General features: G+C 45.4%; 1 protein-coding gene across 4 annotated transcripts in view; it reads right to left on the bottom strand.

Annotated features, from left to right (window-relative positions):
- FHL2 (four and a half LIM domains 2) overlaps positions 1-24,301 on the bottom strand; it is a 95,228-nt gene that overhangs the window by 26,003 nt on the left and 44,924 nt on the right. For 3 of the 4 annotated variants that reach the window (XM_088454159.1, XM_088454158.1, XM_088454157.1), the window contains exons 3-4: positions 4,442-4,616; positions 1,514-1,683 (exon numbers count right to left, since the gene is read on the bottom strand). In XM_088454159.1, the coding sequence (XP_088310285.1) occupies positions 1,514-1,683; positions 4,442-4,616 (345 nt within the window). Of the gene's footprint in view, positions 1-1,513; positions 1,684-4,441; positions 4,617-24,301 lie in introns of those variants that run through there. The other variant, XM_088454160.1, reaches the window with a different exon arrangement.

Genomic DNA, 24,301 nt, shown 5'->3' with positions numbered 1-24,301 from the left:
TGAACCACTGTTTATTTGCAGATTCCGGTTCCATCGGCAAGGAAATCGCAACATGTGTCTAAATGTACTCTGTTCATGTAATGTAATTAGCCAGTTTAGACTTGTTCTTCGGCGGGAAAACGAACACAAAGAGGCTGAACTATTACAATACAAACTGACCTATGAACAGTATCGTAACAGGAGAACCAGGAAGAAGAACCAATGGGATTATGCTAACTTGTTCTATTGTATTGCCTATCTCTCCAAGGGTTTATATGCAACCACCCTGAATCTGCTGGTCAGTCATCTTTTCTTTGCTGTTGACGGAGGTTTCATAGTTGATGCCGGGAATCTGGATTCAGAGCGCATGGGTATGTATTCTACTGTACCTTGTGATTGTATAATCTGTTTGCGCTAATTGTATTGTAACTATCTGCTTTTTGGTGAATAATATCTTTTTGTGCTTTGGAAACACAATCAAAGTCTGGAAAGCAATTATTTCTTGTGCGACTTATAACACTAAATAGCGACATTTAGGGTGTATAGATAGGTAGGAATTCATAGGGGATTCAGACTTTTTGCCTGGAATTGAATACGGGTGTATGTGTCATATGTGTATTAAATTCAGATAATAATGACTACTGCGGCAGCAAGAATGGGTGGAACAGACTAGGGTGGAGGCTGCAGCTCTGAGGCGGCGGGAAGGGGGGGTCAGGGGTTTGGGTGGGACAGACGGAGAGGTTGGCCAGGGTGGGTGGGTCCTCTCTCTTCTCTTTTCTCCTGCTGCTTCACTTTACAGTCTCTTTGCAGCCTGTCTGCGAACTGCGCATGTGAGTCCTAGAAGACCAAAGCAGCAGGAGAAAAGTGCCCTATTCCGAAAAGCTGTCTCTGCAAAAAGAGCAGCTTTTCGGAGCGAGTTCAATCCTTAATTATCACTGGGCATATCTTTATCATAATGAATAGGGCCCTAAATTTTATCATAGGGGCCTATTCATTATTGATAAATGGCCCGGTAACTATGCGGAAATGCTATTTACCGGGCCATACACCAGCAGGGGTCCGGTAGGACCACCTGAAATTCAGCAAACTCCAAAAACTGAAAGTTTGCTCCCGAAGGGGGCAGCCAGGATGTCGGTAAGTATAGAGTTTTTAGAAGTGGAGATGTTGCCCATAGCAACCAATCAGATTCTAGCTATTATCTTATAGAAGGTGCTAATTAAATGTTAAGTAGAATCTGATTGGTTGCTATGGGCAACATCTCCACTTCTAAAAACTCTCACTTTAGTAAATTTACTCCACTGTGTCTCTCTGGCTCAAGGTTAAAGTATAACCCACAGCTGGAAACATCACTATGTAGTCTCTGGTGTGGTATATTATGTAGACATTAAGCATGTCGACACTGATGTAATGTCGATATTGTTGAAATGTCAACAATGTGTTTTTTCAGTAGTTCTATTTCTAACGTTAACTCTAATTACTGTAAATACGCCCCAGATCTCCCCATTGTGTTACTCATACCATGGCTGCCACCTACCTTCTTGCACTGGATGCAGTGCATCGCAAACTGCTTCTCATGACATGGAATACAAAAGCTCTGGTTGTCTTTGGGGATAAAGCTTTTTGTTCCAATTGGCTGCTGGCAGCGGGAACAGATGAAGCAGGTCTCATGCCAGCTGTTTCCCTTATATTCCATCTTGCGTGTTCCTGTATGGCAGTAAAACATTATAACAGTTACAGTAGGTCCTCACTGCAAGGTGTATCACTGTAGTTTCTTTGTTATCCCCCATAGTGCGCTGCAAAGTGCTTTGTCTCTCTGTGATCCATGTTATTAACAACAATGTGACTACAGAATAGAGATTGCACAAAACAGATGTGATGTATGAAAAGGATTTGTATAGGGATCCGGGCGCACACAATGCCGGTGCTCAGAATCCAGATGCCGGAACACCGACTGGTTTCAAATACCGACACCTGTAGGTAAGTACTCTAACCTTACTCCTAACCCTACCCCTAAACCTGCTCCTACCCCCCACAGCCTAAACCTAACCCTCCCAAAGCGTAAACCTAACCCTATCCCCCGCAGCCTAACCTTAACCCTCTCCTCACAGCCTAAACCTAACCCTCCCCTCACAGCCTAAACTAACCCTCCCTCACAGCCTAAACCTAACTCCTCTCACAGCCTAAACCTAACCATCCCAAAGCCTAAACCTAACCCTCTCCTCACAGCCTAAACCTAACCCCCCACAGCAGCCTAACCTTAACCCTCCCCTCACAACCTTAAACATAACCCTCCCCTCACAACCTAAACCTAACCCTCCCCTCACAACCTAAACCTAACCCTCCCCTCACAGCCTAAACCTAACCCCCCACAGCAGCCTAACCTTAACCCTCCCCTCACAACCTTAAACATAACCCTCCCCTCACAACCGAAACCTAACCCTCCCCTCACAACCTAAACCTAACCCTCCCCTCACAACCTAAACCTAACCCTCCCCTCACAGCCTAAACCTAACCCTCCCCTCACAACCTAAAGCTAACCCTCCCCTCACAGCCTAAACCTAACCCTCCCCTCACAGCCTAAACCTAACCCTCCCCGCAGCCTAACCTTAACCCTCCCCGCACAGCCTACACCTAACCCTCCCCTCACAGCCTAAACCTAACCCTCCCCTCACAACCTAAAGCTAACCATCCCCTCACAGCCTAAACCTAACCCTCCCATCACAACCTAAAGCTAACCCTCCCCTCACAGCCTAAAACTAACCCTCCCCTCACAGCCTAAACCTAAGCCTCCCCGCAGCCTAACCTTAACCCTCCCCTCACAGCCTACACCTAACCCTCCCCTCACAGCCTAAACCTAACCCTCCCCTCACAGCCTAAACCTAACCCTCCCCGCAGCCTAACCTTAACCCTCCCCTCACAGCCTACACCTAACCCTCCCCTCACAGCCTAAACCTAACCCTCCCCGCAGCCTAACCTTAACCCTCCCCTCACAGCCTAAATCTAACCTTCTCCCCCACAGCCTAAACCTAACCCTCCCCTCACAGCCTAAACCTAACCCCCCCCGCAGCCTAACCTTAACCCTCTCCTCACAGCCAAACCTAACTGCCCACCCCCGCAGCCTAACCTTAACCCTCCCCTCCCCTGCTGACTAACGTTAACCCTCTTCCTAGTGCCTAACTCTAACCCTGCCCCTATTACTTACCATCATTATCCCTGAGCCAGGATTCTGACTGTTGTTGGAATGCATTCTGAGCGCCGGCATCCTGACCGTCGGGATACCAACTATATCCCGAAAATCTTTTCTTTGTTTCGGATGTCTTCCAAACAGCTCGCAGGACATAACATCAGCATTTCTGGCAATTCTTTACCCTTTATACTTTATATGAAGAAAGAATTGACAGACATTTTGCAAACAACTTTTTTCCTTTGAAATGTATATTTTTGCCATCCTTAAATATTACCTTTCTCTGATCTAGGACTTCTATCTATCCTACTTTTCCCATAACAGTTCCCCATTTGCACTACAATAGGCCAAGAAAGAATGAGCAAATAGAAAGAATTGTATTTAATAAAGTGGTGAACAAGGATTTGGGGAATTATTTTACTTTTGTTGTAATGGCTACCATTCTTTAATCACAGGGGTGGTAAAGTTTCCACAGAGGACTCTTTTCAGGCTCTGGTTGAGGTGGAACTCTTCTTTTTGTGCCCTTTCATATAGAAGCAACAGCCCTACACTATGTAGCCTGGGGCTGGCTCTCACTATAGTAGTTATAGCGGAAAGCTGCCCAGGCTGTTTAGTGCTGGGCTGGCCGAGGTTTTATTATTATTTTTAAATGTATTTATTACTATTTTTTTACACAGGGCTCTGAACATGGGGAATGCGCCAAACGGGTTCCATTAATGGTAAAGACTTGAACGACTCTGAGCACTGTCATAAAACGTTTTGTGTACACAAAATTGAAATATGTAATAAGAATAGTCCTGATGTCCCCTCACTCTTTTCCTTTACACCAGGTTAAACTAGGTATGTTACGAGAACAACACAAACATTCTTTCAATTGAATGATATTAAAGGGGTAGGAGATTGGATTTGATGTGATGTTTATAATGATGTCCACCTAGAGGCGCAATGTCAGCTTGACGAGGCTGAATGGGGTGTGGACCTAGGAACTAGGGTGTACTGGCTTTCTAAAATAGGTCTTCAGTTTAGTCTCTGGTTCTATGTTTATAGCAAGGTATTTCCTGTTATGTACATTCAATAAAATGTACTCATTATAATACTTAATAATTTGTATGCATGAGTGCTCAGTTCCATCAAATGTATAACAGACTATGCAGCACTAAAAAGGACAATGCTAACAACCAGTTATGGCAGAATTTCCATGTCTCCTGTATGATAGGTTACGCCCTAGTGATGGTGTATCTGCATATCCCCCCCTCCTGATTTCCAGCTGCCTCTAACCTGGCATGATTGTTTTCTTGCACGCATTGCATTTGGAAGAATATTCATTAGAGTAACATTCAGTACATATGAGGTGTTCATCCTTTGCGGCAAATGGCTTGTCCACCAATGAGCGCTTGCACTGGAAGCAGAGAAAGCAGGATTCATGCCAGTGACGATCCTTGTACGAGAGGTCCTGAAAAAGAGAATACTTTACTGAGCAGGACACATTGCTGTGCACAGGAATGAGTTGTAGCTGACAACTAAGTAAGAATACAGTATGTCTATCTGTGATATTTTAATGCATGGAAAAACAAGCTCTATGGAACAAGTATAGGAGAATGTATATTGAAAGTTCAAAGCCCTAACAACTTTCATTAGAACATAGAAGCCGCATGCACACTATCATTATCAGCTTCACTTGTTTCTATCATGACTTTTAATGAGTAACAAAAATGTCATTAAGACCTGAAGTGCGCACAAAACAATGCTGTCTCATGGGCCGGACTGCCCATCTTGCACTTCTGGCAAATGCCAGAAGGTCCGAGAGCCGCCAGATGGGCCGGTCCGGCGTCAAACCCCGGCCGAGCAGTTCTGCCTCCCGACTCTCTGCTCGGCTGGGGATACTGAAAGACGGAGGCTTGCCGCGGGCAGCCCCAGTCCGTCCCTGGTTATTGGTGTGGCAGTAAGCACAGCTGCTTTCGCAAACGCAGATCTGCAGCCACAGAGGCCATGTTTAGTTGGAGCTGAAATGGAGACACAGCACCGGCCAAAGGCTGGTGAAAGTGTCAATGGCTGGTGCGTGCCAATGGTGGTTGGAGCCACAGGCAGATATGAATTGTACACAGGCAATGAAAGTGGGCATCTCAGGGCTTGCAGTGTCCGGTACATGCTAATACACAAGGGGGAGGCTGAAACTAGCATTTGCATATTACCGCCACTAAAACTCTGCAAAAAAAAAAAGCAACTGCAGAGGAATTAGCTTCCACCTCTGAATCAGGCCTTAAGTCTCATCCATAGACTTTTACCTATGATCCAATAATGCTTGTGTGCTGCACTCTGTGGGGCTGATGCAGAGCACTGCCGTGACTAGGGGGGTGTGGGCCGCACCTGGTGACACCATCCAATGGGGTGCCATCAAAATAGCAGAGCTGCTCTGCTATACTGGTGTCACCCCATCGGTTGGTGACACAGAGCGCTGGGTAAGCCCGCTGTGTGCCGAGAACGGGAGGCAAGATATGCGGTTACGCCCCCAAGATTGACACACATAAGGTGGCGTGGCTTAGCAGAGCAAGGCCACGCCCCCTTGTACGCGCAGATTCATACCACAGCCGCACCGGGTGTCACCAATGTAAGTGACGCCGCTGATGAATAGTTTGAGCTCTGAAGTAAAATGGGAATCAAATTGCCTATTTCCCCACATATGCAGAGCTGTACATATCTCGAGATTTGTATGCCTATATATCAGCAACATGTACTCATTTATGGCAAGTCATAATCATTAGTCTAGTTGGTGTAAGAAGTACACCAACTATATAGCATACTTGTGTATTTTTTAATTGCCCCTCTGGGCGGTGCAGGCTAGTAGGTGGCATGGAGGGGGGTTTGTGTGCAGACTAGCGACCAGCATGGGGGGGGGGAAGGGGCTTTCTGAGCATGTGCAGAGCAACCTACAGTACACTAAGCAAACTGGCTTAGTACTAAATCTGCATCAATCCCTGTGCTTCTATTGATTGCTCTCTGCCAATCTATTCACGTCTCAGCTCTGTTCATCTTCATCATTTCATTTGTAAAAAGCAATGGACCTCAGGTGGTAAAAAGTTTGGGTGTAGAATAGCATGTATATATTTTGTATAAAGTATTACACCTACTTGATACCCTCCAATTACCTGCTATGCTGTTACATTACACTATATCAAGTATGTACTTTAGGGGTCTATTTATCAATTAATATAAAAAAATCCCCTGATGTCTGCTGCGGTCACCAGTTTTCGGTCCCCCGGTAGCTAACGCCATCTCCATATTGCGCAGTGTTCATCAAGGAATTTCTATTTAGTTTTAGTCTTAGTTGTGTATTTAAAATTTTACTTGGATTAAAGTTACATTTTCCTCTTTTTTTTTTGCTTCGTTTTAATCAAAATTTAGTCAGCTGAACTTACATTTTAGTCTAATTTTGGTAAATGTTTTAGGGGCCTATTCATCATAACTAAAAAATCGATAGAGGTAATTAGGTTTAGAACTCGCATGGAGTTCTACCTAATTACCGGAGGAATTCATCATTCCTCCTCTCCATCAGTATCTATTCTGAAAAGCTGTAATTTTTTGTGATGACAGCTTTTCAACAAGTAGATACTTTTCCCTATCTACTGTAACTTACCGCAACTGGAATCAGTGCTGCGCATGCGCCGTTACATCCACAAAATCGGGGCATACGCAGCACTGCCTACAGATGGGGTAATGCTATGTCACCACCTAGCGATGATTCATTTCTTATAGCCGCGTATAGTGGTGATAACAAATTATAATTATCTTGTCTAGGACCTGATAATTGATAAATATGCCTCTTAAGGTGCATACACATGTTCAGATCAGGCAACGATAAAGATATCATTGTCTGATGGTCCTGCATGTGCTGGATGATCGTTATCGAACATCCAGCACTGCACCTAACCCCCAAACGACTAAATGATCGTGGGTCCCTATAGTAACCTGGTCGATATCGACTAGGTTGGATTGCATGCACAGGCGAGGGTCGTTATCGACCATCCGTGCACGCACATCGTCCGTCGTTTGGGGTTTGAAAGGGGCCATAAAATGGACGATACTAATGATATAATGATAAACGATATTGTTATCGTTTATATACCGGTAGTCCTAAAATATCTGACCATGTGTATGAACGATTAGAGAGCAAGTAAAAGACAAACATTCTAATCTATCTTGCTAAAAAAATTAAGCATGTCTATAAAATAAATCTGTTTTTTGGTATAATTCAGCAAGGGCTGCCAGGTCACATGATCAAAATAAATCGGTCACATTATACGTTTCATACAGACTCTGAAGAAAACTTGGCAAGCTTAGCACTAAAACTAGAACGTCCATAAATAATAGTGAGTAACACAGGATATTTCTCAATTTGGTGCGATGTCTAATAGCCCGGTGGAGAGTATACAGTAATTCTGGAAGTATTAAGGTGCCTATTCATCATCACCAGTAGGCCCGTTACACAAGCATAAACGCTAGTGTCTGCATGTTTTTTGTAATGGGCCCATTCATTATTAGGAACCTGATGGGGCTGCCTGGTTTTTAGCAAACTCCAGAAACTGTACGTTTTCGGCATTTGCTTGCGCGAACCATCGCCATCTTCTGATGGCATTGATTCTTGGAGCCCCACACAGGAAGGAGGTCCGGAGTTGTTCCCTTCACCACCTTCCAACTCTTATCCTGAGATCTTGGGCATGTTTGTGAACTCAGGTCACGCATGGGCAGCCATAACAGGTAACAATGCTACTTCAGTAGCAGTGTTAGGGTACGAGAGGACAGCTGCTTTTCCGATTGAATTGCTCCGGTATTTAAGTATCTACCGCCATAACTCGTGATGAGTTGGTTACTTAATGGGGCTACCCGACCATATTAATGAATAGGCCCCTGAGAATGAATTATACCTGTACTCTCTAATGCAAAAATAACTAAAAATAAACCATATGTAAAGTATGCTAGCAGCTAGCAGGGGTTTTACATTCTGCATTTATATATTTATATTATTGTACAATGTACATTGTAGATCAGTTTAATCAGCTATTTCAAATTGTGAATTTGACCTCGTTGGGGAGGCGTCTTCAGTTTAAGCCCCGACACATTTGCCTCAATTATATAATAACTGTAAGTTCAAATAAAGCTCAAAAGTAAAACATTCAGGAAGACACACAGGGTCTGATTCAGAGATGGACGCAGTGGCAATGTGTTTTGTACTGCGTATGCGTCTAAGTTGCACCACACATGCATCCTGATTGCGCTAACAGGGGTGTTGAAGCCAGTGTGGGCTTGCCACGGGCAGGTACTGTAGCTGAAAAGATGGATCTTGCTAGTGTTAATGAATAGGATGGACTAGGTTCTTACAACTGTTTTATAACCCACAGCAAGTATAAAGTGACTGTTATGCCCGAGAGAGAGAACAGCCTTTCAGTGAAGCGACCATTTCTGGAATGAGGGGGTTTTCTGCTATGTGCTCCCTTGAGGTGCCCCAAACTCCTTGCACTATAGACTACAGTCTGATATGCCTTTTGGTTGATCAGGTGCTGGTAGCTTCTTACATGTGCTGCTCCCGCTGGTGGCTGATCCATATTTGTAATTGTCTGCGGCTATGATGCGTGTCTATGTTGTAGTAGCCCAGCATCACATGCTGAAGAATTGAAGAAGCCACCCCACCCCAGCTCCACACTAGGTAAAAAGTGTGAGGTAAGGTGATGGCAATAGGTAGGGGAGTGGTTGGGTCAGTGCCTGGAGGAAGGGGGGGGGCAACCTTGGGATCCCACAATCCATGCACCAGTCCTGAGTGCCAGTATTTGTAATCAGTACCTCCAATGTGACAAAGTGGAAAAATGGTGCAGATTTTGCATTACCAGTGTCCATAATATGAAGATTAATTTTTTTGACTAGAAGCCTGCAAGCCTATCACTCAGGCTTGGCTGAGGCCATGGTATCTCCAGTGCTTTCTTATTCTTGCTGCACATTGATCTACTATCACAGAATTTGGAATAGCCAGCTACTTCTTAAAGGAGTGTATGTACAGTATAATTCAGGCATCATATTGGTAAAACTGTAATTAGGTGACTGTGGCATTGTGTAATGCGTTGGGATGGTGCAGATATCAATGAGCTGGATTAGGATATTACTGCAACAAAAGTCCATTTTTTTTTGCTAAGGAGACTCTATTCTTCACTGTGCAACACAGAATGGCTTGGTGCCGTACTACAGACATCTGCATGGTCTCATTAAGGTTCAGATTTCAAACAGATTAAATTCATTTAAGAGGAAGGACGTTTGTACTGCATGAGCCCTGAACCTCTGAGAACAAACAAGCCTGGCCAAAAACAGTTTAAAATGAATATTTTGATACAAACAATTCATCCTCTGTTCAGAAACCACTGTCCAGAATAATATTTATCTTTCAACTCAAATAAATTAAATGGAAGCTTACAGTGTCCCAGTTCTCATATATGTCTTGTACTGAACTTTTTACATCCACTTTTACCCCGCTTAATGTAATCCAAATCATAGTTTATATGGCTACAAACTGCAAATATGAACAAACAACAACTAATAGGATTAGGCTTGTAATATGCTACTGCCAAAAATGTCAAACTGATAAAACATATGGTGTTTTTATGGAGTGATGATCCCCTTTTTCGTATACATACAGCTATAAATTCTACCATGGACCTCACACAGCAAATCCCCAAATAGAGCTCAAAACATACATGCAATTATTCTCACATTACAAAGTGTCAATACTGTACCTAAGCGGTAATATTTTGTAAGTATTTTACCTGGATAGAACTGAATAGCTTTTTATATTTTAGGTGACTTAGGACACTATTCATTATGTTAATTATTGGGTTTCTGAGCAGACCCAAGATAGTTAACATTCCAACTCGCTGCAAGCGCCGAAACAATTCATCATTGCTCCGGCACAGAGACATCTTATCCGAAAATCAGTTGTCTCCCTGAATATTCTCACTGCTCCTTTCAGAGCAGTGAGACTTAGTACTGCCAAGTCTGACTCGGTAGTGCTAGTGCGCCTGCGTGACCTAGAGTTTATGCAGGCGCACAAAAGCCCCGGTGTCCGGCAGAAAGAACTGGACAGGGGCAGAGGGATCCGTGACTCCATCCCATCGGGGTGTGCGCCGTGAGTGGGAGCAAAAGCCATCTGAAGATGGGAATGCTCCCGCAGTTAAGCTCCATAAATATTGTACTTTAGGAGCTTGATGAATTTCTGTTCCCATTCTAGTGTATAGGGACAGCGGGCCATATCGTGAGAGAAAGGTAGGCAGGAAATATATCTGTGATATCTCCTGCATTATCTTTTTGATGAATGGCCCCAAAGCTTAATTTCTATAAAATCAGTTGAAAATTTCTGCAAAAGCAGGTGAAAATTAAAATTAAGTGATAATGAATGGACCCCTAAGATACATTTATATCAAATGGAGAAGAATTAAAGTGAAATAGATTTTAAAGCATCAGACTTCACATGTAACTACTACTTCTGGAGGTAATGATCCATTTGTAAAGTTTTAGACATGAAGAAGATCCAGAGGGATAAAACAACTGGTAAGGCACCATATTTGAGAGAGAAAGAGAGGGGGGGGGTGAATATGACGTACCATGACCCCAGGCCAGCCAAAGAGGCACAACCATGCTCCCACTTGGGGTCTGATTCAGATGTGGATGCAAATGCCATCGCAGCTGAGATCTTTTACGGATTTGCCATTGTGAAAATATGCTGATGAGCCACTCGCCATCCAGTGTTTAGAGACACCCACTGAGAGTATCTCACACCTGCCACTCACACACAAAAGCGGAAACATTGAACGCAAAGCAGGCAGCCATCACCCTTATGAGTAAGTCTAAGTCGTCAAAGACATAGGGGGGCTCCTGACACACTGAGGGCTTTCCTACTGCAAGCAAGAACGCAGTGGTTAATGGACACCCAGCCCAACATGCCTGTGTTTCTCTAACCACCTCTAGTTAACTTCCCCAAGTGCTAACTACCTGTCACTCACTTTGTGGGTGAATCCTCTGTGTGAGAATAATCACAATTCAATTGCTGCATGCGTGCAGTGCGGCTTACATGCATGACCAATGGCTAACAGTCGCTCAGTCTGCGTTAATATCTGCATTGTGTCCACATCTGCATCAGGCCCATAGTGTTGCCACACCCCCTTTGGCGGCAAAGCATCTACTGATGGGACCCAAAATTCACAATGCAGCAGGACCATACCCTCTTCATACATTTGTCATGGCATCCCTGTTCTCATATCTCTCAGTACCATCACTTTACCATAAAACATGATATTCCAAATAAGATAATGTTTAATATTGCTTTCTTAGCTGTGATTTCAATTTCACACTTTCATAACTATAGTTATAAAGCTAGACAGGATTTTGGTGCGTATATATAGTTAATAAGGTTGGCACAAACTGTGTGAAATTTTCACAATTCAAATGACATGGGTATTATAATGGGAATTATAATGTTTATAGCAGTCTATGCAGAAAAGGAATTCATCTCTCTGCAGTGTTCAGTCACAATGTTTGACTGTCAACATCCAGTGACGTCAGTGGCGATTTTATGTTCTTCCCAGTGCCATTCTGATATCACCAAGCATTAAATTCCCCCAATAATTGTAGCAGATGTAAAGGAGCAATATATAGTGCTATTTTTTTATAAGTATACACTTTTGTGTGGCTATGGTCAGGTCATTAAAAATTGAAAGCAGACACACACTTTATATAATGCATTTTTTTTTAAGGCTAGTATATTATTGCCATAACTATTAAAGTCAGTAGCAGGAGGCCCAGAAAAACTGCCATTAATAACTTAAACATATAATTAAATAGGTCAATAAAAACCCTGAATCAAAGCTGCAGAAAATTAATTTCCAGACAAACGAATAATATAGTCCAGAGGTTCCCAAACACGGTCATCAAGGCTCCCCAACTGTTCAGGTTTCAGAGACAAACCCGATGGTTGAGCACAGGTGGTTATAGTCAGTGTCTGTGTACACAGTATCTTATGATAACTAATGGTGCATACTGCATACACACGGTCAGATTTGTTGCCAGATATGAACGATAACGATTCTAAAAATCGTTCAATCGTTCATATCTGAAAGAAACTCTGACATGTGGGCCTGCAACGATGAATGATGCGCGTTCCCGCATGTCAGATAAACATATCTGACATCGTCTGTGTTTGCAGTCAGATTTTGACAATTTCATTCACTTTAATATTGTCTGAAATCGTTTAATCGTTTAAATCGTTGGTAAAATCGTTCAATCGTTCATCTGACAGATCTGACTGTGTGTATGCACCATAAAGAAGCGTAACTTGTATTGCTCTGGCTGGATTTTACAGTATCAATAGAATACACATTGAATAATATTGTTAAAATATACAAAGTGTCAAATGGAGCAAAGAATTGATTCAATATTATAATATCTAGGGCCTCATTTATTAATGAGTTTTATCACCAAAACGAGTGATAAATGTCACTGTGAGTGTGTATGATAAATGGTGCTCCAGCCAATCAGCTCCCAACTGTCAACTGTTAGAAAAATGACAGTTGGGAGCTGATTGGCTGGAGCATCATTTCTGCTTGCTTTTTGTAATGAGCCAATTCATTATTAGGGACCTGATGGGGTTGAAAGATTTTGGAGTTTGCCGGTGAGAACCAACACCAACTTCAGATGGCGTTGATTCATGTAGCCTTGCTCCTACCTATGGGAAGGAGGTCTGTGGTTGCGAAGCCACCTCCACACTGTGAGACCAGCGACCTGTGCATGCATGAATTCAGGTCACGGATGTGCAGTTGGCCTGGTTGCAGTGGTAATTATCACTTCTGTAGCCGTGTTAGGGATCATGAGGACAGATGCTTTTCGGAGAAGCTGTCGCAGTAATTAAGTATCAACTGCTGCAACTCACCTCAATTTGCCCCCGATGAATAGGCCCCTAGGACTGCTCACACTTTCATTTACATTTTCTTTTAGAAGAAGCATTACATTCGCAAAATGGAAATTTGGCCATCTTTGCAAATGCTTAGACAACAAAGCTGATCACGAAGATGGCGATATTGGTAGATACACTTTTCGAACTTTTATATACAATAGGTGGCACGGGGGAAGTTCAATAGACATTACTTACTGCTTGGATATATTATGACAATTGCAGAAAACAGGCAACATCAGTATGTTTGATATTTGAGCTCAAAGCACAAATGAATAGAACTGGAAGTGTCTGGGAAAAGTCAGGGAAATTCCTTCATGTGCATCCGTCACATAGATTTTGACAGTACTGAGGTGCTCATGGGTGTGTGTAATAGGTTGTCCTTTCCTCTAACTTCAACTCAGTTTTCAACTTATTATTTCTTGGTAGGTAATCATATCAACATGTCATTTATTTCCTTTGACGTCCTACACCCAGTGAGGGAAATTCCGTGAATATGGACATGTCTATCCGACCCTCAGCAAGTGACACTCTGGTCATAAAGATTTGTGTTTCCAGGAATCCACAGGAAAGACTATTGTGGACAGGGTACAACTCTTCTGGGGTGGGTGACAGGGCTTAGGCTTTGACAAGCTGAGATTCCTTTTCTTTACCTTGGGGATGTGCAGTTAGTTGTATAAATGTAAATCCTGCAAACATACAGATTCCAGGACTGAGTGCATTTTTCTCTAATTTGTCCCAGATCATTTTACCACGAAATATGCAAGCATTTGTAATCTACTCACTGCTTTCACAAACAATAACTTGAAATGATTACATGTAATGTGGTGGCCTTGTTCCAACTATGTTATTACTACCACATGCAGTTGCTAACAGCTAAGGGACAGCAAGATGACTTAATAAGCTATTCTACATTTTATTTAAAAATGTTCCCAATCTTACAAGGTAAATCAACTTCATTGTATTATTATTGAGTCAAACATCAGTATCAGACAGTTATGTGGGTGTATTTGTCTGGAAAACAGCTTATGTCTCAGGCACATTATACTGGCTGGCAGCAGGGCTGGATTAAGGTCTGTGGGGGCCCCTGCAGGGGCCCCCGAGAGGGGGGGGAGCAGGTACAGATTACAGGGCCCGGGCTTCCTGAGGGGCCCGGGTCCGTTGCCGCTCCCCCTCCCTCACAGCAGCCCAGCACACAGCGTGTGCTGAGATGCAGTGGAGACTGCTCGTGGCTGCAGAGCAGCAGCCACAGCAGTCTCCTAAGCCTGTGGGGGGGAGCGATTACACTGATCGCGCCCCCCCTGGCTTTGAGAGGGCTGAGGGGGCCCAGAGCACCCCCCCTCCCCAGCGCTGCAAATCTTTTTTTTTCTTCTCGGGAAGGGGGCGTGGCCACGCCTCCCGCAATTAGGCCACGCCCCCTATTACCCGGGCCCACCACGGCTCTCAGCGGGCCTAGGCCCCTGGGCAACATGGGAGGACCCCTATTAAATGTGGACAAACTGGGGGTATGCGCAATGGGGACCTCCTGCAGAGCCCCCAGTAGTGCCCCGTATGCAGAGCCTACAGTAGTGGTGCCCTCTATGCAGTGTCCCCAGGAGTGGTTCCTCTTATGCAATACCCCCATTAGTAGTGCTCCCAGTAGTCATGCCCCCTGTAGTCATGTCCCCAGTAGTAATGCCCCCTGTTGTATTGCCCCAGTAGTAATGCCCACCAGCAGTAATGCCCCTAGTGCCCCCAATAGTAATGGTCCCTGTAGTAGTGCCTCAGTAGTAAAGCCCCAAGTAGTAATGTCCCCCAGTAGAAGTGCCCCCAATAGTAATGCCCCCCCCAGTAGTCATGCCCCCTGTGGTAGTGCCCCCAATTGTAATGCCCCCTCTAGTAGTGCCCCCTGTATAAATGTCCCCAGTAGTAATGCCCCCGAGTATTGCCCCTGCTAGTAGTGCCCCTGCATAAATGCCTCCAGTAGTAATGCCCCCTGAGTACTGCCCCCAGTACTAGTGCCCCCTGTATAAATGCCCCAGCAGTAATGCCCCCTGAGTGTTGCCCCCAGTACTAGTGCCCCCTGTATAAATGCCCCAGTAGTAAACTTTATTTTTCTTTTCTGCAAGCGGCTTTACTACTGGGGGCAATACTCGGGGGGAGTATTGCCGCCAGTAGTAAAGCCACTTGCAGAAAAGAAAAAGAATATCTAATACTTTCCTTGAGCCCCGCTCCAGCTGCCGTCTGGTCTGCTCGGCTGCCCACCATATAGTACAGAGTGTTGCAGTGATCACCATATAATACACAGAATACCACAGTCACCGCCATATAATACAGAGAGTGCTGCAGTGCCAACCATATAATGCAGAGAGTGTCGCAGTCACCTCCATGTAATACAGAGTGCCGCAGTCACTGCCATATAATATAGAGAGTGCCGTAATGACCACCATATATTTACAGAGTGCCGCAATGACTGCCATACAGGGGCTGGCTGGCAACTTTTAGCCTGGGGGGCAAATGCATGCAGGCGGCCCTGGCAGAGGAGTAGCGTGTAGCCAGGGTGCCCGGAGCATGTGCGTGGTACGGCGCAACCCCCCCTCAAGTGTTCCAAGGTGGAGGCAGGTCCATATGGGATTAATGTAAAGTAAAAATAAAGATTAGGGGCAGCCCTCTGTAGTGGTGCCCATATGCAGTGCCCCCCTGTGCCCCAGGAGAGGACCCCCTTATGCAGGCATCCAGTGGTGCCCCCAGTAGTGATCCCCCATATGCAGTGCCCCCAGTAGTGATCCCCCCTGTGCAGTGTCCCTTGTTCCCCCAGTAGTAAGCCCCTTATATAGTGCCCCCAGTAGTGGTCCCCCTGTGCAGTGCCGCTTGTGCCCCCAGTAGTAAGCCCCTTATATAGTGCCCCAGTAGTGGTACCCCCTATGCAGTGCCCCCAGTAGTGGTACCCCCTATGCAGTGCCCCTTATACAGTGCCCTCAATAGTGGTCCCCCCTGTGCAGTGCCCCTTGTGCCCCCAGTAGTAAGCCCCTTATAGAGTGCCCCCAGTAGTGGTACCCCCTATGCAGTGCCCCCAGTAGTGGTACCCCCTATGCAGTGCCCCTTATATAGTGCCCCCAGTAGCAGTCCACCCCCCCATGCATTGCCCCCAATAGAGGTAACCCTTATGCAGTGCCCCTTAAATAGTGGCCCCAGTTGTAGTCTCCCCCCTATGCAGTACCCCCAGTATTGCCCTTTATATAGAGCCCCCAGCAGAGGTCCCCCGATGCAGTGCCCCCAGTGGTAGTCCCCTCCCCCCTATGCAGTGCCCCCACTGGTAGTCCCCTCCCCCTATGCAGTGCCCCTAGTAGTAGTCCCCTCCCCCCCAATGCAGTGCCCCTAGTAGTAGTCCCCTCCCCTTGTAGTGCCCCTAGTAGTAATCCCCCCTTGTAGTGCCCCCGAGTAGTACCCCCCTTGTAGTGCCCCCAGTAGTAGTCCCCCACCTTGTAGTGCCCCCAGTAGTGGTTTCCCCCCTTGCAGTGCCCCCCCCGGTAGACACAGGTAATTAAAAAAAAAAAAAACACTTACCTGAAACCCCGCTCTCGCCGCCGCCATCCGCTCCTCCGTCTGTCATCCCAGGCCGGCCCGCTCTGCATTATGGGAGAGACGTCTCTCCCATTATCCACTGCAGGAGCTGGAAGATGGAGCGGCTCCGGCAGTGGGCGCAGCAGCAGTCTGTGAGAGTCTGACAGACTCTCATTGGCTGCTACTTAAAACAAACACACAGCTACGGGGCCGGCGTCTGTGTGTTTGTCAGTCACTGTGTAGCGCTGACCGAACTCCATCCGGTCAGCGCTTCATGCGCGGTGCAGGCAGCTGTGTCACAGAGACACAGACTGCCTGCGGCCCGGGGGGCACATGGCACCCTGTCCCCCGGCCCAGCCCGCCACTGCTGCCATATAATACAAAGGGTGCCGCAGTTACCGCCATATAGTAGAGAGTGTTGCAGTACCTACCATATACTGTAGATAGTGTTGCAGTGGTCGCTATATAATACAGAGTGTCGTAGTTCAAGTGATATAATACAGAGAGCATCAGTGACCCACATATAACACAAATATGAATACACCCTTTACACACAAACAATATTAATACACCCCACTCAGACACACACATACATTAATACACTGTCATAAACAATATTAAAACACAGCATCCCCAAGAAAAAAACTAATCCTCCCATCCCCCCCATATACCAACCAGCTTAGATAACACTAAAACATTTTTCACACCACCAGTCACACTTACCTGCCCAGTGGGAGGACGTGTCTCTCAGTATTGGATGGACCTGGCTCCTCTGCTCTGTGTATGTGTGCAGTGACTTGTGAGCACCTGCAGCAGCCTCGGCTCCTCTCCTACTGCTGATTGACATCACGGGGGTATATGGTTAGAACCGGGTTTACCTGGAAAGTGTGCGGAGCTTCAGCAGCCCGCGGGTGGGTGGAGCTTCATTGGGCATGGGCGGTGCTTCAGACTGCCGGGGGCGAATAGGCAAGGTCTGGAGCTTCACTCGCCCATTGTTAGGCCCTGATGGCAGCGTATCCCCCCTCGTTCACGGCCCGCTAAGCCCCGCTCCCTCACTGAAAGGGGCATGGCCACAATGTACTGGGACCAACCAAGGAATTACCCAAATCCCCGGCACCCCAGGTCCAAGCCTGAGCATGACCGTGGCGAACATTACGCGAATTTGAACCCAGAACATACATTACGTACAGAAAATGCTTTGCTAGATAATGGCTAGATCATATGTTACTACGACGGAATCGGGTAATAAAAGATGTGTGTGAAACATAACCGGCTAAGCCACGCCCTTTTATGGTTTTTTTATTATAACATTTTGCCAGTTTGTAAGTGCGATTATATATTTGGCCATGGACTCTGAAGAAAAAATTCCCTTATACTGTAGATGCAAAATTATAATGCACTGCTACTCCACCTCACCGTCTCCCAGCCTCCCGCCAATCAGCAGCTGCCGGCAGCTCTCGTGGAAAGCAGAGAAATGAGGCGTTGCTTTCAAGGTGCAAATCGGCGCTGATTGGCTGGGAGTTCCAGCCTGGAATCGGCGTGTTTATAGATTTGGTCATGGACCGTTTCCAGGAGGTATTGCAAGCTGAGCCCTTATAGATGCAAATGATAATGCACTGTTACTCCTCCTCAGCGTCTCCCAGCGTCAAGCCAATCTCATGGAAAACAGAGAAAAGAGGCATTGCTTTCAAGGCGAAAACCCGGTGCTGATAGGCTGGGAGTTGTAAGCCTGTAATCGACGTGTTGGAGAAAGTAGGTGAGAGTAGAGTGCCCCCCTACTGAAGCAACCTCACGTGTTGTGCCACTCACGCGCCCTCCCTCATCATGTAATAGCAGCCAGACGACAAATCAGGAGCAGCGGGTCCATGTGAGAGCACAGACCACCAGTAGTGCATGAGAACAGCAGCCAGCGGCAGTCACCCCTTTCCCGCTTTCCCATGGTCACTGTGCCAGCTCTGTGTTCTGGTAGTTTTCGCAACATTTTCAAGTTAGCGATACCAAAGCATTTATTATGGTTTTTGTTTATATTTTTCATAACATTTTATACAGTTTTATTCCAAATTCTGTAATTTATTACTGATTGAAATCCGTTGCAAAAGAATAACATTAATATCTTAATTAGTCATTGAGATATTCAAATTCAACGAGCATTCCGGACAAAGGGACTAAGCAAATTATATATAATTATAAGATATATATATTAATGCCAGCATGTATGCAATGAGTAGCGAGATGCATTGCATGCAAAATGTGATGCTTGATATTAAAAAGAAAAATAGACATATAAAATGGTAATAATTAGATTGTAAAAAAAATGCATTTTATCAATCAAAAAAAGGTTTATGTTACTAACAAAGCATTTTTACCTTCATCTGTCCTTTCAGGATCTAAGGCATACTTGCCAACTCTCGCTGAAGACTCCCTGAAATAGTAGCAATCGCCCTGACTCCCTGAAGAGTCTAGCAATCTCGGTGATTGCACCTTACCCCCCTTATGTAACTGTTATATACTTGGGAAAATAAATATCATAGATACAGTATATACATTCAAATGTTAAATCAGTGCCATTTCCCTGCTTTGGTTTTAAGGCACAATGATCACTACGGCTACACACATTTTCAGATAAGGTTTCTCTTGGCCATTTATATGGAACCCATTGTAATTCACAATACATGAGCAAGCCCTGAAAAGTATCAGTCTGTTTTCATCATCGAGTAGAGCTTACTAACTGCTTACGTTTGAATGGAAGTTAGTTTTATGATACGCTTCTCAGATGTAGCAGTACATATCCACTTTACCGCTACGCTCATAGGTGTTGCTTTCATGGTGTTGCTCACAAACCAATGTGTGCAATGCCGTTTGAAAATGCATACGAATCGCTAACATTTGGGAACGGGTGATCGCAGAAATGAGCCGTTTCATGGGTATGTTATGGGTGTCACAAACCGTGCTAGAGACCTCCGGATGAGACCCCTGCATCTCCCCTTGCGCTTATGTCATTGCGGCTTGCTGAGTCGCCGGCCGCCTCTGTCAGTGGAATCCAGAGTGGGGCTGTTTCCTAGGTGTCCCAGCCGCACTTCCATGCACTTCAGCGTGTCAGACCTACGGATCATGGGCGCAGCCATCTTGGATCAAGTCAGGTGGTCCAGACCCATCCAGTCAGCAGTGCTCTCCTGTTGTTCCAGCCAATCACCATCCGACCAGGGATATAAAAGCCCTTCCCTGACTCTGTCTCATTGCCAGTACAATAGTGCTCTTTGCTACAGCAAGACCTATGTTCCTGTGCTCCGCTGTTCCTGCTCCAGTTTGTTTGTTCCTAGTTCCTGTGTACTCCAGTCGGGAGTACTCCTGTTCCCAATCCAACACACTCCATCCCGCAGTCCTATTCAAAGTGCTTCACCCAATCCAGTATACTCCATCCCGGAGTCTGACTCAAGTTAATTTCCCAGTCCTGCATACTCCATCCAGGAGTCATTCAATTTCCCTCCAGTATTATACGTAGCTTCAAGTTCTACAGCATTCAACCTTACAGTTCTTCTCCGCAGTACCCCCTGAACCTCAGAGACTTTTTACCTTTGTTTTACAGTGTCTACAGTTGTGCATCCCTGCACTAAGGACTATATTTTCCATCTCTCATTAGTTCTCATTTAACTGTATGCAATGGAATTATATTAAACCATCTAAATTCCAACTCTCTCCTGGTCCTGGTGTCTCTGTACCACATCCCAGTTCGGGTTCACCCCTTCCAATACTTCGAGCCGTGACAATGGGATTGTCACAGGCGTGTAGAGGAGAGTAGCTAGACTAGTCCCTAGGCTACTACAAATATCCATGGTGTGACCGATGCTGCTCAATGTTTGTGTGTTTACAATCTCCATCTCTATAGAACAGACCACGTACCCTGAAAGTGGGAGTCTCACCACTCGTAGACTCCATCGCACCATCCAGCACAAAGGGAAGATAGAGATTAGTATTTGCATATTCCCGTAACCACTACTGCAACTGTGGCTGCATTACCAACCTCCTCTGTGAATCAGGCCCATATACCATACTTGCCAACATTCTGGTTGCCCCTTCTGGGAGGGAACAGCCAGATTGGCATAGCAGGGGGGCGTGGCCAGCATAGGGGGAGCGGGCGGCCATCTTACCTGACATTTGTGAGTGGAATGGGGGCGTGGCCACATGAATGCATCATTTTGGGCCCACCCCCGCTACACAATGCCAAGATTACCGGCATTGTGAAGCAGGGGGCGGGGCCAAAATGATGCAATTTTGTGTGAATCGCGACATTGGCTACTTTTCCGGGGGCCAGGTGCGGCACCTGATTTTCGGGAGGCTCCCGGCCCAATCGGGAGAGTAGGCAAGTATCTGACTGACAGCTGCACAAAGCACCCTCCTCTGTTAGGTCGGCCTTGCAGTGAAGATGTCTTCCAGGATCAGCAGGAGCTGAATTATATACTCATTATAATTTTCATTTGCATTTTATCTATTAGTAATACAAGGGAAACCTGGAGCAATCTGTGATAAACTGGAAAAACATATTTCAGTGTCATTTTCTGATTTTGTAAAAGTAACTATAAAAAAGAATCAATAGAAAAGTAAAATTGTTTTTTAAATTTTTGCCTGTTTTACCCTAACTAACTGAAGTAAAATAAAAAGACATCTAGTTTCATATGCTACAAAGAGAAAATCCCTATATTTCACAAAAATAAATATAAAATTTGCTTGGGTATAATCAGAGGTTAAAACGTAAATACCAATTAACCTCTTTGGGCTATATTTGCAAAGCCAACACTTCTCTGCAGGTTTCCCAGCATCAGCCCAGCATCCTTTACACTGAATGTTAGTTATGCTTACATTTTTCAGCTCCAACCTGTAGAGAAGCGGAAGCTTACAAACGCCGCTACTCCATAAATATAGCCCCTTGTCTGTTTGTTATTTACTAGCCTTGTTTTACTACACTGTTTGTCCCCAACTGTAAAGTGACACAGAACAGTCTCAAAGAAGCAGAAAAATCAATCTGTTCTTTAGCAAGCTGCAGTTCTTAAGAGTTATACAGAAGTGAGGTAGTAAGTATGCATACCTCCCAACTGTCCCGCATTCAGCAGGACAGTCCCATTTTTCTGGGACTGTCGCGCTTCCCACCCGTGGGCCGCAGTGTCCGCGGTGAGGGGGAAGCAGAGCAAGAGCGAGAATAGATGCCGTGCGCATTCGACCAGCATCTATTCACAGTGCAGGGGGAGCCCGGGGGGCAGCCCAGCATCTCGGAGATGCTGGGCACGCCCCTTAGTGATGCAAATGGGGGCGTGCCATCAGGCCACACCCACTTTACTATCAGGTCATACCCCCTTTTCGGGCGTGCTCCTCCGGCCCGTGGAAGTCCCAATTCATCTGGGACAAATGTTGGGAGGTATGGGTAAGGTTGTTTTGATGTTAACGCTTATTTGTTGTTTTTTATTTTATTTGTCAGTTGGTAAGGTTTTATATTAGACTAAAAAACATTTATTTACAACAGTCAGGGCCTGATTCAGAGATGGACGGAGGAGCCGGACACCTCCTCCCTGTTTGTGCAATCCCAGCACTGCGACCAACGCAATGGTTGTTCCTTTGGTCAGGCTGTGGTAGCTGAAGCTTCCCGCAGCCTGTCCGGTGCCTGGTCACACGAGGCTAGGAATCTGTGTCCGTTGACCCTGGCCTCGCCCCCCCTGTAAAACGGGTAGACACGCCCCCGTTTCCTGAACAGTGACTAGGCACGCTTTCGTTTCGCTCTCCAAACGCTGCAGTATGTCAATCATATTGTGGCTTGGGGGATCTGCGGGCAAGATCGCAGAACACGTTCTGCCCATGGGGAAAACGGATCCTACACAGGAGCAGGACTCTAAACATCGGAGATGTACATTCATCATCAGATGAATTTTGACTCAGGCCCTTAGTTCATTTGAAAATTGTACGTAAAGGATATATAATTATGACACAATTTTAAACATTTATTGTATTATTTTCTTTTATATGAAATTATCAGTATATAAGAATACTTACTGTACACAATTGTCCCCTACAAAAAAATCATTTGATTAAGTTTAGATTTGAAGAATAAATGTTATTTTATTACAAGGGTAGTTTTCTGGCAAGAGAAATAATTATTAAAGAAATTCATCTGTTATTTGGAGTATGTATCAAACAGCTGCCAATGTTATTTCTTCCAATTTGTGGGAAAAGCAATCCTTAATATTGCAGCCTTTTATAGGTTACAAAGTTATGTCAGATGCATGATATGTGATCATGCTAGAAAGGAGTAAGTTGTATTGGGGAGGAGTGAGTTGTATAGGGGGGAGTGAGTTGTATTAGGAGTAGTGAGCTATATGGGAAGGAGTGAGTTGTATGGAGAGGAGTGAGTTATATGAAAAGGAGTTGTATGGGGGGGGAGTGAGTTGAATGGAGAGAAGTGAATTGCATTGGGAAGAGTGAGTTGTATGACATTACAGACTCTCCATTAATCTGACTGCGTACTAAGCGCACATTCTTATATATGATGTGTACAGATTAGCCAATAAATAAAAACCTTCCCATGTTAATCAAGTCCTCTTTTAGGATATGACTTGATAATATTTGGTGTTAGGCATAAGTAATTATCATCCAAAAACTCAGTAGGATGTAGTTATCCTCAGTGGCGTATTAGAAGGGAATCAGTATGTAATGCCACCGGATCTATGCCTGGCAGATTAAATACCGACACCGGAAGGCCGAAGCATGAAGATCCCAACTGGGGCAGGTAAGGACCCTAACCCTCCCCTCCCCCCCCTAACCCTCCCTTAGTGGTGCCCAACCCTAAAACTCCCGGGGTGGTGCCTAACCCTAAGACCACCTGGGGTTGCCTAAACCTAACCCCCCTCCCCACACCCTAATCCTAACTTTCCCGGGGCAGTGCCTAACCCTAACCTCCCCTGGTGGTGCCTGTGCCTAACTCTAACCCCCCTCCCCCTAGCCTAACCCTAAACCTCCATGGCGGGTGCCTAACCCTAAATCACCCCGGGGGTGCCTAAACCTAACCTTTCCCTCCCGTGGCTACATGCTACGATTCCACGCTTACCTTCGTTCGGTATGCCGGCTGTCGGGATTTCGGCACCTGGGTAAAGATAGACGTCGGGATTTAGACGCCTATCTTTAGCACCAGGTCGGGTTGCCAGCGTCGGGATTCCGTCAGCCGGCATTCCGGACACCGGTAATTCAACTGCATCCCACTAGAAGGCCCCAGAGCAAAAGTTTGTAAGGGCCAGCATTTACCACCCAATGATAAAAATGTCTACAACAAATGTAACTTTGACAAGGAAGATGGACCACCCTCAGCTCTGGGCCCAACAGCATCTGCACCCCTCACCAACACAGCACTGCACACAGTAACAGAATAGGGATAAGAAAATCCTAATACCAGTTTGTAATGACCAACTGGCTTCCAAAGACCTTTCTTTCCATATAGGGAGCTCTTATATTTATTATAAAAGTATTGTGTAATTAGTAATACATATAAATGATTTTATAGTGACCAATAGCCTCTCATCTATAGTAGTCCTCATGTAAGTGTCGGCTTTTGTGAGGTTTGTTGGAAAGAACTT

Source organism: Taudactylus pleione, unplaced genomic scaffold (assembly GCF_031769625.1).
Source record: "Taudactylus pleione unplaced genomic scaffold, aTauple2 ptg000609l, whole genome shotgun sequence".
In the NCBI taxonomy this organism is placed as follows: domain Eukaryota; kingdom Metazoa; phylum Chordata; class Amphibia; order Anura; family Myobatrachidae; genus Taudactylus; species Taudactylus pleione.
Note: the sequence above shows the minus strand (reverse complement) of the source record. Positions and strands in the feature narration are given on the sequence as shown.